Source organism: Periophthalmus magnuspinnatus, chromosome 8, assembly GCF_009829125.3.
Source record: "Periophthalmus magnuspinnatus isolate fPerMag1 chromosome 8, fPerMag1.2.pri, whole genome shotgun sequence".
NCBI classification, from domain to species: Eukaryota; Metazoa; Chordata; class Actinopteri; order Gobiiformes; family Gobiidae; genus Periophthalmus; species Periophthalmus magnuspinnatus.
Genome location: NC_047133.1, coordinates 1,780,921 through 1,796,772, shown reverse-complemented (window position 1 = coordinate 1,796,772; position 15,852 = coordinate 1,780,921). Strand labels below are relative to the sequence as shown.

At 43.2% G+C, this 15,852-nt stretch overlaps 1 protein-coding gene across 2 annotated transcripts in view; it reads left to right on the top strand.

Moving 5' to 3' along the window:
* The window catches only part of tnrc18 (trinucleotide repeat containing 18), a 38,600-nt gene extending 27,252 nt beyond the window's left edge, over positions 1 to 11,348 (top strand). The window contains exons 18-31 of one of the 2 annotated variants that reach the window (XM_055223877.1): positions 1,084 to 1,245; positions 1,636 to 2,093; positions 2,466 to 2,609; positions 2,825 to 2,966; positions 3,043 to 3,160; positions 3,416 to 3,491; positions 3,572 to 3,680; positions 3,928 to 4,044; positions 4,452 to 4,604; positions 5,287 to 6,548; positions 6,703 to 7,011; positions 7,340 to 7,576; positions 7,653 to 7,727; positions 8,250 to 11,348. In XM_055223877.1, the coding sequence (XP_055079852.1) occupies positions 1,084 to 1,245; positions 1,636 to 2,093; positions 2,466 to 2,609; positions 2,825 to 2,966; positions 3,043 to 3,160; positions 3,416 to 3,491; positions 3,572 to 3,680; positions 3,928 to 4,044; positions 4,452 to 4,604; positions 5,287 to 6,548; positions 6,703 to 7,011; positions 7,340 to 7,576; positions 7,653 to 7,727; positions 8,250 to 8,456 (3,569 nt within the window). In that variant the 3' untranslated portion in view covers positions 8,457 to 11,348. The remainder of the gene's footprint in view (positions 1 to 1,083; positions 1,246 to 1,635; positions 2,094 to 2,465; positions 2,610 to 2,824; positions 2,967 to 3,042; positions 3,161 to 3,415; positions 3,492 to 3,571; positions 3,681 to 3,927; positions 4,045 to 4,451; positions 4,605 to 5,286; positions 6,549 to 6,702; positions 7,012 to 7,339; positions 7,577 to 7,652; positions 7,728 to 8,249) is intronic. The other variant, XM_033971827.2, reaches the window with a different exon arrangement.
* Positions 11,349 to 15,852: the final 4,504 nt, after the last annotated feature.

The window sequence follows — 15,852 nt, the reverse complement described above, 5'->3', positions numbered from 1 at the left end:
GGCTGCGCTCTCGCCGCCGCACTGCCCAGCCCTGCCCTGTCTGAGGCCACACCCTGTCACCTGTTGAGTAAGTAGGAAGTGCCCCTCCCTCTATTCTTTATTGAACTCTAACATGAAAGAAGCTGAATTCATCAGATCTTCCATTCTTTTTTATTTCACTATTCTCACTAAAATCAGCACTGAGGGCCATGAGTACCTCCTGTCTCTGAAATCCCACTTCTGAGGTGGGACAGGACCGTAACCATGGTTACTTAAATTTCAAGTGAGCATTATACCCTGGGGCCTCACAGGGCTGACCTCTCAGTGCCTGCTTGTTTGTCTGCTTGCTTTGTTAATGCAGTGGATGCACCGTACCCATGTTTACCATCTGCCCAGACTTTTCTACAGAAAATATTTTTTTAAACATGAAAAAATATATGGTGATTATTTTGTAGATATCAACCCATTAACACAACAGTATAACTATTTAACATGGACTGAATAATGACCATAGATTGTTTTATAGTCCACACTATGTACCGTGCATCTACCTTCCATGTTAACAGTCTAACCCCTGAGGAGCTCCTCCTGCTGTTTATCTGTTGCCATGGATGTGCTAACTACCGCTACTCACAGCTAACAGTTCAAACGCCACTGTGTATATCTGTGCGAGCGCTTTGTGTTTTATGTGCTGCTGTAGCCTGTCAGACTTTTTACTTCCCTTTCTATCTCAAAACTGCAGCTTAAATAATACATGATATCTGGGCTCTAAAGGCCTCAGAAGCTGTGCGTATCAATGCGTGTCACATGCATGTCTTAAATCCCAGTCTGCTGCTGTCTCTTGGTTACACAGCGTTACAAACGTGAGGGTGCACTGGTGTGAATAGACTGTAGGGTTAACACTGTTCTGACTCTCACATGTGCATCTTTGTTTTGCCCATTAATAGAAGGCTCTAACTCAAAACTGTTCACTTTATGTCAGGGTGTGTTCTGTCTGCCTTAATTTTATTAAGTGTCTGTTTATTATCTTTGGGAATGCACTTTGGGCTATATTTACTCTGAAAACAAATGTAAACTGATCTGAAACCTTTTCTCTAAAAACAGAAACCTCTGAGGATGATGATGAGGAGGATTCATACTCGGACGGTGTCTGTGATGAGAGTGGATTGGGACTTTTAGCGAGATTTGCTGCCAGTGCTCTTCCTGTCAGTTCTCCTGCTCTGGGCCTTCTTCACAATGGAAAACGACATAGACAAAGCACCATGGGTACGTGCGACTGCTCCTATTCATCAGCTGCAAATCTTATTTAATGAAATATCATAAAATGTGTACATTATTTTAGAAATATTAATTTTCGATTTATCTCACTTAAGTTAAAATGTTATATAATATCCTCCAGGCTTTGATCTGATACAGTTAAAACAGGTGTGACTGACATTATGTCATTCAACAGTGTGAATGACATTATTAAGCAAACTGGGAATAATGTTATTGATCCATCGTTTAATATTTATTCTTTTTGAATTGACACATCAGGATAATGATCCAGTCTTAATTTCAGATGGATCAATATTCCATTCACAGGCTCATTGATTTGAGATTCCCACACTTGGGTCTATTACTGGGGTCATTTGTAAAATAGTGGCTGTTGTCCAGGTTCCTCGGAGTGCGAGTGGTCGGACTCTGACCTGCGAATGAGGAAGTTCCCTTCCCTCCTTCACGGCAAACGCTCCGCCCCTGAGCTTCCCCTGCTGCCTCCTGCTACTCATCGCATCAACCGCTCGAGCCCCACAAAGAGAGACGACTCTCTGTCCATCAAACGCAAGCCTCTCTCCAAGCCTCAGCCAGCGCCCCGATCTCCCCGGAGATTCAGCTTTGACCAGGCCAGCGGCTCGGGGTTTGGAGGCTTCAGTGAAGACGAGGGCTGGAACCGCCGCCGAAGTGAAAGGATATTCCTCAATGATGCCACAACTCCAACCAATCAGATGTCTGTGTCGTCCTCCACATCAACCAATCAGATCACTTCAACTGTCGCCAGCGCCGCCCAGCTTTCACTGAAGCCCGCCTGCAGACCAAAGCCTGCTCCGAACAGAGATGGAAAAGATGCAGTGAAAGTACGTCAATAATTAATGACTGTTTTTCACCTGCTGAGAGCAGCTGAAAAACAATAAACATTAGCACCCTTCTCTTTTCTCTTCTCTCCCCCATGTTCACTCTTCTGTCCTAACTTTGATTCTGTCCAAGCTCTTATCTCTTTGTAAGCCCAGTGTGTGCATGTCACAGTGCCAGCAGGGCTCCCCTGTACATCAGTCACTGCAGTCCTCCCCTGCTGTCCCTGCCATGTTGCTGACAAGAAAGGACGACTGCAGGCTGCCTGAAGCATCCCACCCTCAGTGTGTGTGTGTGTGGGACTGCAAATGTGTGCACCTCAAAGTACCCCGTTATCATTCTTATCCATGTACTTCTCTTTGTCTTGTCTTCACTAGCAGCAGCAGAAGAAGAAGCTGAAAGACTCGCCCCTCTCTCTGAGCCCGTCCACACTGTCTTCTCCGGTCGCAGATGGTCCTCCGTCTCTGAGTCTCAGTCCAGTGCGAAAGAGCCAGCCAAAAGCTAAACCCAAGGCCAGAGAAGTGAGTAAGACAAATATCACTATTACAACTTCAACTGTTTCAAATTAACTCTCTGAGATGACACAGACATCTGAAACAGATCAACAGTAACACAAAACATGGAGTCTAAATATGGTTTTATTAAAATAAGGCAATACTATTACTGCTACTAACTACTCTACCGAGCTAGTCACTTTTATTGGGTCAGACCTGTGTAAATTGTGTTTTCTGTGCAGCCCTCTAGAGGCGCCGTTAGCCGCCTGATGGAGAGCATGGCTGCAGACGAGGACTTTGAACCTAACCAGGACAGCAGCTTCAGTGAAGACGAGCTGCTCCCGTCATGTGACAGCAGCGCTCCAGAGACCTCTCCTCCACCCGGTCAGCGCTCACACAGTGTCTATATTCACTGAATACTGTGTCATCTGTGTAATCTAATGCCCCTCTATGTGAACAGCCCCTGTACAGTGTGTCCTCGACAAAGACTCTCTGGTTGATGGGCTCAGAGTTTTGATCCCGATGGACGACCAGCTGCTGTACGCTGGACATGTCAACACTGTGCACTCACCAGACATGTGAGTGCAACAGAAACTACTATTACACAAGAAAAACACAAACGTATGGTCTAATAATTCTCTTCTTGAAAAGGTTAAACTTTGAATCTCTTACAAGTAATGCATGATACATAATAACTGAGGGTTTGCAAGTCAGTATATAATTAACACCATAGATTGAGGCATTGACCTCCCAGCACATGTAAAATAAATCTGTTATGACATTAATAATCTCACAGTTGTTAAAGGGCATGGTCCTTCTCCCTCTTCCTGCAGATACAGTGTGGTGGTGGAGGGCGAGCGAGGGAACCGTCCACATATCTACTGCCTGGAACAACTGCTACAAGAAGCTGTGAGTTGTAGACACCATCTGATCGTCCATGCACAGACCTCCTGTGTGCCACTGACTGTTTATTCTCTGTGTATGTGCAGATTATCGATGTGAAGCCTCCGTCTGTGCGCTACCTCCCAGAGGGCACTCGCATCGCTGCCTACTGGAGCCAACAGTACCGCTGCCTCTACCCGGGCACAGTGGTCAATGGTACACACTGCACCTCCTACTTACATGAGATGATTCATACTGCTCCCACAGACTGTGTAATTGTAGCTAGCAGCACAAACAAATGCTTAGTGTTTTAGAGTCCATTATTTTGAGCAATCAGATGGTAAAAAGGACATTACTGGTTTCTTTTCAGCCCTGACTGAGTCATTAAATGAGTTTTACTGCTTTACTTGGCAATATATTTAATAAATATAATTATGGTAACAACTTAATTGGTTCTTTTTAGGAAACTCAGACATTGATGAAGACGACAATCTCATCACAGTGGAGTTTGATGATGGAGACACAGGTCGTATCCCTCTGTCTCACATCAGACTGCTGCCGCCCGACTACAAGATCCACTGTGAGTCAGACCCACACTGTACGGCACCATTTCTGTCAAATAGTAAAGTAGAAAATAAACCAAAGCATAGTCAGAAATGTAACTATTCTTAGAACAGGTTTTAGAACACATTTTGGTGTATTCTGTCTTCAGAGACAGAATAGGTTTTAAATGCCGGGAGGGAGATGCCTGAAGCTGTTTTGAATATTAACTCATTGTGCTATAAAACTCAAATATTATTTTAGTATTCTCCTCTACTGCAGTGTGTTCACTGTATAGTTTTATAATACATCAAAATACACATGCTGTTTGCATTTCCCTTCAGGAAAATAGTAGTTCTACACTTCCTGTCGACATAATGAAAAACACGAAGCACGCTGGTTGAATTCATTGTATCATAAATGTTTATGGCCCTTGTTTGGTTCCAGGCGCTGAGCCGTCCCCTGCTCTGCTTGTGGCCAGCTGCTCCCGGAGGAGGGTTCGCAAATGCAGCAAAGAGGGCAAAGAGGCAGGGCCCAAACCAGACAACAACACTCCCAAGATTAAAGGGAAGCCTGGTCGCAAACCTAAGCCTAAACCAGGTGAGTAGAAAACAACAGCCACACAATTACAACTGTGCGACTGACCACCGACTATTATCTCCACCTTTTTCCTCAAATCTAGTACCTGTACCTCAGTTTGAGAACCACAGGTGTAACGGCCTGATATTAAAGGCTGGATTTTTTTGTCTTTTTGAAGTTTTTTTTTAAAGACCCATAATGGACTTTTAATATCATTGTTTTATTTCACTACTCTGTCCTTTTAACACTTCTATTTAAGTGACCATTAAACTATGTAAAAAGTGAATTTAGGCCCAATCCTAAATCTACCCCTTTAGCCTAGTGCATTCTCTAAAAAAACATCTGAATAATAAAAATTGTTCCAGGGCTTTGAACAACACTGATCTGACATTTCCTGTTTGACCATTGTGGTCATCTTATTCAATTGAATGAAATTGTTCAAGCAGCCATTTTGTCTTGTGGTGTATTGCCACAGCTGTGATGTACGGCATGTTGTGTGTGTGATTCGCTGATGCAGGCCTCGTTTTGTATGAGTAAGCACTTTATAAATGCAGTGGTTTTCATTTCAGAATAGTTTCCTTGTTGATTTGACTGCCATTTTTAGCCCATCAGAAATCATAACACCACAGAGTGAGGGTATCAGCAGTTTATGAGCGACTCAAAAAGCAGCTGAGCAAATCATTTTGATCTGCCCTTTTTGTAGAGACCACCCCCAACCAGGACGGTCGAGACAAGAGTGACACTTCTTCTATGCCACGGGCAGACGGGCCTCCTGCTAAACTGACCCAAGACAGGACACCTTCTACGCAGAAAGTATCTCAAGATAAACCCAGGCCTGCCTCCCGACCCAGCATGGAGATCCACCCTAAACCAAAAAGCAAAAGCTCCTCCACCACTCCGACCACCAGCCCCACACTGTCCAGCCCCGTACCCAGAAAGGAGAACCCCAAATCCAGCCGCACGCTCCCTTCGTCGCTCTACCCATCCACCTACGGCAAAGTCCTGACCGTGGATCTCTACACTGAACCCAATCTGTCTTCTTACAACAACCAACGAAGAGACAAAGACAGTGCTAGGAGTCCAACTTCACATAGGCCAATGTCCAAATCCACCTTGTCCAAACCCAGTGTTTCTCCCATTCATAAACAACTGTCATCTTCCAAATCTAAACCCTCCTCAGATAACCACAGTAGACCCAGCCACAGCTCTGCACTTGTGTCCAGTTCTATTAACAGGCTGCCGACGAGCAAATCCACATCCCTAAACAAACCCTCATCACTGTCCCTCTCTTCAGCCTCTCGTCCCAAACTGAAGCTGCCGTCTGAGCAGCTCACGTCAAGAACCAGCTCTTTGCCCAGACCCAAGTCCGGCTCCGCGCAGAATGAAATGAGACGCAAGCCATCTGCAGAGCCTCTGGTGAAACTCGATCACGAAGGAGTAACTTCGCCCAAAACCAAGAAAACCAAACTAATGCTACTGGAAGGGCGAAGGCGGGATCACACCCCGATCGCCACGGCCAATCAGAAGCCACTGAAGCCTAAAGTAAGAGAAAATGAGCCAATTGAAAAAGATTTATACAAAGCTCCAGTGCTGCCCAAGGAGAAAACAGAAGGAATCACTAAGGGACTCGCGATGGAGAAGAGAGAGGAGAAGGTGAAAAGGGAGGAGATTAAGCAGGAATCGCAGAGCAGCAGCAGCTCGGACTCGGAGGAAGACGGCGACAAGGAGAAAGTGAAGAAGAAGAGGAAGAAGTGCACGTCCAGCTGCTCCTCCTCCTCTTCCTCCTGCTGCGGCTCCTCCTCCTCTTCCTCCTCCTCTTCGTCATCATCGTCATCCTCCTCCACTGATGACTCCTCCTGCAGCTCAGATGAAGAGAGGAACCCCAGCCCTCCGTCAGGCCCCTCTACCCCCCCACCAGCCCAGGACAAGCCCAAAGAGGAAGCCAAAGAAGAGCCGAGGGAGGAGGTATAGTTTTGGCTCATTATCTTTTTCCTGTTATTAGTTTAATTTCATTTCAAGTTCAAAACTGTAGATCCTGGAGAATTCTTATAATCAACATTTAGCAGTATTTTAGTCACAAGTTGTAAAACTCATCCAGGCTGTTGTGTTTCATCTTCAGATCAAGAAAGAGGAAGAGCTGACGTCTCCAGAGTCTCCCTCTGACTCTACGACAACCACAGCCCCTGCCCCGGCTAAACCTAAGCCTGCCACAGGGAAGGGCTCAGGACAAAGGGGACGTCCCCCAAAACAGAAGCCAAGCGGAGGAGAAGGCAAGATGGGCCGACCCAAACGCAGAGAGGGGGTCCACCTCCCCACCACCAAGGAACTGGCCAAGCGCCAGAGACTCCCCAGTGTTGAAAACAGGCCCAAGATCTCAGCCTTCCTCCCTGCCAGACAGCTCTGGAAGTGGTTTGGGAAACCCACTCAGGTAAATGTCCAAAATATAAGACGCTACTAAACATAAAATGAGAATATGCAAATGGTACATCGCCATGTGATGAAAGATATCATACTTAAAAGTGCAAAACGTGATGGTTCTTAAAGCTTTTTCTAATAAAATGAATGAGACTTGTTCATCGGCAGGTGGCAGTTTTTATTGCATAAGTTTACTGTCTCGATAGTATTTCCATTTTTAGCCTTGTGCTCAGTTTATTTTTTGTTCAGCTCTAGTAGCTGCTAGTGGAACGTTTGGTTTGGCTGCATATATTTTTATCAGACTATTACACATCATAACACTCGTCTTCTGCCCGTCACAGAGGCGCGGTATGAAGGGCAAAGCTAAGAAGCTCTTCTACAAGGCCATAGTCCGCGGTCGGGAAATGATCCGGATTGGGGACTGTGCCGTGTTCCTCTCGGCTGGGCGTCCTAACCTGCCTTTCATCGGTCGCATCCAGAGCATGTGGGAGTCCTGGGGCAGCAACATGGTGGTCCGCGTCAACTGGTTCTACCATCCTGAGGAGACCAACCCCGGCAAGAAACTCATCGACAAAAAGGCATGACGCTGAAACTTAGGAAATATAATACAGGAAAAACTCTTGACTGGTACTAACTTTTCCTGTTTTATGACAGAACTGGGATCAGATGTGTGGCCAGTCTATTCCTGCTGCTCTGCACTCTACTATCCAGAGAAAAGACTTTGTTGAGGTAAGAAAAAAATGGGTACGTGTAGCCTTTATAATGGTAATTATTTATATGTTCTGATGTTCATACTGCCCTGTGGTTCTTATGCCTTTTCTCATGCATTATTAAGTCATTCAAATTGCATAATTGTTGCAGTAATCATGTACATATTTTATAACTATGGCAAAATAAGATGCAATTGTTATGAGTAATTCTGTGAACTCAAGTTTTCAGTCACCCTGCTCTGGTCAAATCCTTTCAGAGCATAAAGTGCATTCATTATAAAATTTGCATGTTAGATTTGCCTAATAGCAGAGCTGTCAGATAAACATGCTCCACTGTAGAAGGCAACAGGGCCTAGTTCTAGTTTATTAAGATCCTCATTAGCGGCTCAATAATCAGTGTCTGTTCTTCGTGGAGTCTCCTCAAATTCGTCACATCCATTTAGTTTGAGTTTTATTCCACATAATCCTAAAGCAGAATGTGTACGTCCACATTCAAACGCCTAAAAGTAACTCATTCTACTCTCACCCCTGGTCGTCGCAGCGTGCCCTGTACCAGTCGTCCCACAGCGACGAGAACGACGTGCAGACCGTCAGCCACAAGTGCCTGGTGGTCAGCGTGGAGGAGTACGAACAGATGACCCACACCAGGCGCTACGCGGACAGTGAGGACCTGTACTACCTGGCCGGCACCTACGAACCCACCACCGGAATGATCTTCAACACTGACGGAGTCCCCGTTATCTGCTGAACACGTCTCAACTATTACCACGTTTAGAAAGACGGACGAAGGATGGATTCTGTCCCACTTTACCGATATGTCGATCGCTGCACTGGACCAGCTCGTACAAACACTACACAGTATTATCCAACTGTTTGCACACTCCGTTAACAGATTACACAGTGCTTACACCTTTTACATGTAAATATAACTTGCGTAGATGGATATTCGCACCCACATGCTTGTAAATACATGTAACACGCCACAGTATAGAGAATATGAGTGTTTTATTTTCTTGTAATAGATTTAAGTCCAGTTTTCCTAAAGAGGTAAACCATCAAGAAGCTTTAAACGAACTGTGAAAGAGTAAAGTAAGCGCCGTGTCCTGGCTTAAACTGTTGTGATTCTGATATTGCCATGGTGAAGTTACAGTCGTATAGCCTAAATGTTTCTAGATGGAACAGCAACAGACGGACGGATATGCACAGATTTTAGGGGGGTACTTTTCATTGCAACTGAGAGCGCTTAAAATACTAATATAAACCTCCGATTTCCTTAGACAATCCTAACTTGGACAGGTCGAATGTTTGTGTGCTACAAAAACTTTAGACTCCCTCAGAGACAAAAGAGAGGAAGGAACCTTGTAGTATTTTAAAGCACTTGTCATCTTATGTTGATTTCTCTTAAAGGAACCTATCCACCCACAAACACTATTAAAGCTGTGTTTTTTTGTTTTGTTTACCGATGTGGTCCAAATGTGTTTCCTTGGAATGTGGTAGAGGATTGTGCGAAGCATAGGACAGCTTTTGCAAGAATGGGAGACTAATAAAAGTTGAGTTGTGAGTCATCACAAAGTAACTCCTGCAGCTTATTAACAGCGGGAGCCGCAGCGGGTGGATTTTTCCTTTAAAAAGTTTTCAGAGCTGTAAACACTGCGGTTAGACCCAAAAGCCTCAAGGCTACAATTAAATCAGCATATATCATTTCTGAACACAAGTCTCCTGCCTTTTCGATGTGTAATCATAACCGCTGTGGGTGCAGCCTCTGTATGTGCCCTACATGTTTTTACTTTGCTTACTTTTACTTTACTTTTTTTTCTCTGCTGCTTAATATATGCCCAAACTATGATTATTGCCCTACAAGCGATTACATTTGACTAGAATGCACTTTGAATGAGACTTGGTGGTCTCAAAAGTCTTCCTACAGTACTTACTAACAATCCTCCACGCACCCCGCCCCACCTGTGTCTGCTCTGTCCTCCCTTAGCTGCTTACATTGTTTTCTATGTGCCTAGTGCGGCTATTTTTGGGCTAGACAGCTGAATGTCATGCTCTGTGGTGTGAGCATTTGGGTGGCCTTTTTGATAAAAAAAAGGCCTTACAATAATTAAGATAATAATATGATGATTCACCAAATCTGTGCTGGGTCCCACGCCCTTCCCAACAGGAGCTGCAGACTCCTTTGTTAACATGAGAACCATATTATTGTGGAAGCTCCACTTATATTAAAGTGTAGACCTGTATCAGAGATCACAATAATATACAACAGTATAGAGTAGGCTATAACACGCCAATTTTCTTCATGTTATCGTGTTGCTCTCTCTGCTCGGCAGCAGAGACTAAAGATTGTCTTGTTGATATTCAATAGATTTTATATTTTCTACTCTTGAGATTGTTTTCTTAGACGTGTCTCATTTTATTATAGATTATAGCGTTGTATATGTCTGGCTGTACAGATTGCTGCTTGAAAAAGGATTTCTTGCCACATCCAGGAGTCAATAAGAGTACATATTCTTCAGATCAGATACTATATAAGCAGCTATGGAACGTGTAAATAAATGCTGCTAGTCTGTTAGTGTATAGCCCGTTTGTGCTTCGAGGTAGCATTACATTTCAATCAAACTATTAGTCATTTCCTTTTATCAGCAGACCCCACCCCCTTTTCTTATGCTGCTGCTCTTCTGTCACCTTATGTAAGACCTCGCTGAGTTCTAAAGCTCTAAATATAGATGCACAACATGAATTCACAGGTTGTGTTTGCAGAACAAGTTAAAGTGCCCGTTGTGAATGTTTGTTTTCCCCCGAAGCTGCTAAAGAACCGTGTGGGCGTGAGGGTAGATGGATGGTCAGATCCTGAATTCACCGCATACGCACACACCCCCCCACACACACACCGGGCGAACACTATGAGGTGTGTCTTTGCCTTCTAGTCTGTATTTGACCCCATCCGAAGCCCCATATTAGGCCTTCAAACAGGGTCCAACAAAACACTTATCCCCACTTTGCCTTCACTTTGATTTGGTGTCATGTTTTTTAACTCCCAAGTGTTCTTTTTTAATGTATTTTACTTTGGCTTGTGTTTTTGCTGTGACATTTTGCCATCTTTTTTATTACATCAGTTGCATGCTTCTTTTACTTGCTTCCCCTCTCTGAACAATCGTCCAGCCTCACGCGTTACTGCTGACAGGCCCTGGGAGCGAGCTGCTAGAAAGAGAGGGATGGGAGAGGGAGAGAATAAGAGAGAATGGGAAATAGAGAGAGAGAGGTGGACTGGAGGCTGGTTCTTCGTCTGCTGTTCCTTCAGTATCTTTATCGTCCTGTTACAGATTACAGCTAAAAGATTATTTTGGAAAATAAATATTAAACAAATCATCTACGTTTTTTAAAATGTACCTTCATTGTGGAGGGAAGAAAAAGCTATCAGAATATACTTTGTACACATCTTGTAAAAATTCAAAAGAATACATTTTAGAGAGGGATCTGAAGTGGATATATTCTGTCGGCCTATACTGTATTGTGAACTGTTTCTTTTGTCTTTTTTTTTTTTTTTTTTACAGATGACAACCATGTTTATCAGTGTTTCTTTTCAATTGTTTTAGTAACTTGATATTTTATAGTTAATCAATAAACAAATGGAACTGTACACGTGTCTGTGTTTATGACGTGCACTTTTCCTCATTTCCCTCCAGTGAATCTGGTGACAGCAGCTCTCCACTATCCACATGTTTAGTATAATCTTAGTAAATTACTCTTAAACTCTGCAAAACCAGAAACAGTCAAGTATTTCCAAAATCTCTTGTCTCATTCTCTGTAATAGCTGTTTGTCACAAACCCATTTTGAAAGGAAGCCTAGAACAATGAAGTCTTTGTGCTTAGGCTAATTATAGCAGCTGTTGGTGCCAGTAAAAAGCAAAAAGAAAATTGATAATACTGTACACCATTTGTGTACAATGGAGACTATTTGAAGTAAGAATACTCCAGATACAGCCCTAAATAAACACTTATAGCTCCAGACGTTCCTTCTGTCATGCAGCAGTGATCCAATCTGTCTCTTATTTGGCAGTGGAAATGTAAAAATCGTTTTAAATCATTCAGCAGCTTCGTCTTTCATCGATGTAATCACCACAGCCACACACTGATCCTGCACCAGGTCAACTGAGCTTTGAACTTGTACATGACCAAACCCTTGAGTGACCATCTCCCCACTGCTGTTTGTGCTCAAGTTTTCATGGACTGTCCCTTTAATCACCTGTGGACACTCAATAAGCCCTCCATTTTGGCAGCTCTGTAATGAAGCTGCTGCTTGTTTGTAAAATGGGGGAAAGTTCTGTTTCTCCTTCTTCTGTTGCACTGCTGACCACAGGAGACCGAGCATTTTCCACCGTTTGACCGTTCATGATGAGCTGACAGGGTGTGTGTGTGTGTGTGTGTGTGTGCGTGTGTGGTTTGAAATCCTGCGTGTCCACGTGTAATTTAATCTTTGCTGACATACCGAGACTTTTTTGTGTTCCGGTTTCAGCAGTCAGGGGCCCGACCTCTGCTAAACAGGCCCCCGGGGGACCCACATCAGCACAACATCCCACCCTGCTGTCGGACTGGTCCTTCAGCTCTGACTGTACAGAGAGAGAGAGAGAGAGAGAGGGAGCTGTGGAGATGGAGAGAGGTGTGTCGACAAACTGCTCTCTGATTGGCTGGGGGTTCACAAACACAAGCATCCTATTGGTCAAAGATGTTCTGTAGTTTGCAGTTGGGGTGTGTGTGTGTGTTTCTGAACTCACTGCTGGCTGCTGCTGCGCCTCCTTCAGCTCCTTTAGGCGTGTGTGTGTGTGTGGTGTGTATGTGTGTGTGTGTGTGTGGGGTGTGTGTGTGTGTGTGGGTCGCCAACACCAGTTTCCCAGGAGACAGGTATCTGAGCGAGGGGGCGTTCAAATCACAAACAGTTTGAAAAGGCTTGTTATTGACTCACACACTCACACACACACACACCCCCACACTCACACACACTCACCCACACACACACACACACACACTCACACACACTACCACAGTTCAGTTTGTCCTCCAACTTGTGATTTGTTGAACAGGAAAAATAAACTAAATAAAAAAGTGCGTCCATGTTCTACCAGATGCACGATGAGAGTTGCAGGTTCCAGTGTGAGTGTGAGTGATGTAACGCAGCTCACTCTGACAAACAAAGTGCCTTTAGTTCGCTGCAGCGTTCAGTCTCTTTCAGTTTCATACGTAGCCACAGCTGCCCTGAGACTTTTGACAGAAGAGCGGCAGCAATTCTCTGCCCAAACCTCCATCACACTTGGGTGAGGTGCCTTGCTGACGAACACAATGGCAGTAAACTTTGCAAAATTCCATCCATCCATTTTCTTCCATTTAAGCAGGGACTCCCAGACTTCCCTCACCCCAGACATGTCCTCCAGCATGAGTGCATGAGTCCTATGCTCCTCTTTTGTCTTTTATTGATTTGTTCCTATTGATTTTATTTGCTTGTTTTATTTGATTTTACTGGTAATTGTTTTATTGCTTTTATATACATATTTATTATTTTAATTGTGCTATTTGATTCTAGTCTAGATGTTGATTTACTTAATTAGTTGTTTTTATTTATAATGTATTTGTGCATTTGTTTGTGAAATGTGCCGTATAAATAAAGTGGATTGGATTGTAAAATGCTAAATGAGGAAACAAACAAGTCGTCTTAACAATTTTCAGCATGAATTTTATCAGAGTGACTAAAAAACTCCACTATTCATTCTTTTTTTTTCATATTCAAGGTGTAATAAGGAAATAAATACACCACTGAACTGTGACATTGTAAAATAAAATAAAATATGTGACGTTCTTCAGTGTTAGGACAACTTGAGCTCAGTCTGTGTCCTTATTTGTGTAGCAGCGAGTGTACAACTGTGTAAATGTCTTTGTTGGAGGTGTGTTTTGTGTTGCGTTGCCTTTTTATCTGCCTCTGTTCCCTCTTGTAGTGCCTCCTCTTGTAGCTCATCTTGTGGTAAATTTAAATTTGAAATGACAAGTAAGCCTCCACCAACCTTAGTGGAGTGCGGTCCCCCCAGAGTGTGTGTGTGTGTGTGTGTGCGTGTGTGTGCTGCATATCAATTAGCTATCTATTATTCATGCTGACAATGTAATGAATGAAACATCACAGTCTTTGTAGCAGCCATGTTTACTTGTCTCCTGCTGTCGAGGATATTTAGACAGGACTGACAGTGTGCACCAAATCCCATTGTAACCGTGAAGGCGAAGTGATGCCCCGTGAATAACTGACAGCCCGAGTCTATAATGAAGTTAGTCCAAAGAAACGCGCCACTGCAACGGGACACTTAATTGCACGGGTTTAACAATCGTGAATGGTCAAATTCTTGATAAGAGACAAGAGTATCCAGTACCCGATCATTAAGATGCTGCTTTTGTGCTGAAAGGAAAGATGGAGCACAAGTTTGTGGCTTGATACTTGAACAAATGACACTTTAACACGGTGTTTCTATGGGAGCTACCGATTTAAATAACTCCAAAAATACTAGTTTAATGTAAAAACTCTATGAATATCAGTGTGGTTAAAACAAAAATGGAAGTACTGTGTGTTTTGTTTCAGTTTTGTAGACTTATAGTTTTACTCTGCTTGTAGTATTCCAGTTATAAGGTTAGATTTAAGTCATTTTTAATAGTTACTTATCTATATTTTTTTATTTCATGCTTTTATTCTACTGTTGTTCTTGTACTCTGGGTTGCAACACTGAAATTGCCCCATTCTGAGATAAAGATTCTCTTATTTTGCTGATCATAATTCACTACCTGACCAAAAAAAAAAAGGTCCCACACTTTAATTTTTTATTTTTATGGTTGGAATTCCTTCTGCAACTTCACAAATTTCATTTCCATCCAGTGTTGCATTAATTTTGCGCACAGACTGTTGCTGAACCTAGACCGGACCGACTGCAGGAGGCTCATATCTCTGTATCTGCTTAGTTAAATCCAGGTGACATCTTTTTTTTTTTAGTCCAGGCCGTGTATATTAGACCTGTTTTTGTTCCTTTCCAGTGGAGGGCAGTGTCCGGCTCTTCCACATCTGCTCTTACCCTCAGTTGTTGCAGGTGTTTCTCTGTTTTGTCCTGGAGCTGTGTCTGTGCCCCGTGTGTCACTCCAGTCCACTCCCTCTTTCCCTCTTTCTCTCATCCATCATCACAGCTCCTTTAAACGACAGAGAGACAAACTGAATCATTTTACACCTTGATCTGCACAACAAAGACACCGGCAGCGTAACTCCATGTATCAATGTGTGTTATATCTGAAAAGGGAAACTGGCGCCCAACACAACGCAGCACTTTGTTTGATATTTCCTCCTGCAGATGGTGCGCAGGGAAGCAGGCAGGTTGCCATGGAGCCAGAAGACTTCTTTATTTAGCCTCGTCATTCTCTAAGTGATCATTGCGGTAAACTAAGGATACGGAAATACAGTATAATGTGTAAAATAAAGTGTTAGCAGGTGTTCTTGTTACGCACTGAAGCTCACTAGAATCAAACTGTTGAAAACTGGTTTCTGAACAGTTAAAGTTTCAAATAAACTGAGTCAGTGCAGCCAAACTGGAGCTTAATACATTTAGACGAACTGCAGTTTTCATGTTTGAGTATAACAATCCAAAGTTCTGTCCAAGTAATTCAACATTTACAATTAAACTCAAGGAAGTGCATTAAACTCGCATTAACCTCGTCTCACATGCATTTATCCACTCGTATGTGTATGAAAATATCCACAGACCTCACCTGTCACTCTCTAAAGCCGTACTGTGGAATAATACAGGTAAAGGAATACAATCTCCATGGAAACAATCGGGTAACCATCAGAAAAATGACATAAGTATAAGTGTAATAGTTTTTCATGAGATGTGGATGTTTCATATAAATGTAGGTTTATTATCGTGGACATTTGGACAGTAGATCCTTTTTGTCACAGCTTCAGAACAAACTTCACTCTTCAGCAGGGCCGGCTCCAGTTTTCAGGGGCCCTAAGTAGAATGTGACTAATCTTTATAGAGGGATATTTAGTCTGCTGTAAACACTCAGCACTGTTTTCAGTATAACTTTGCATATTATATTATTTTCAGTACAAATGTATGTGCTCT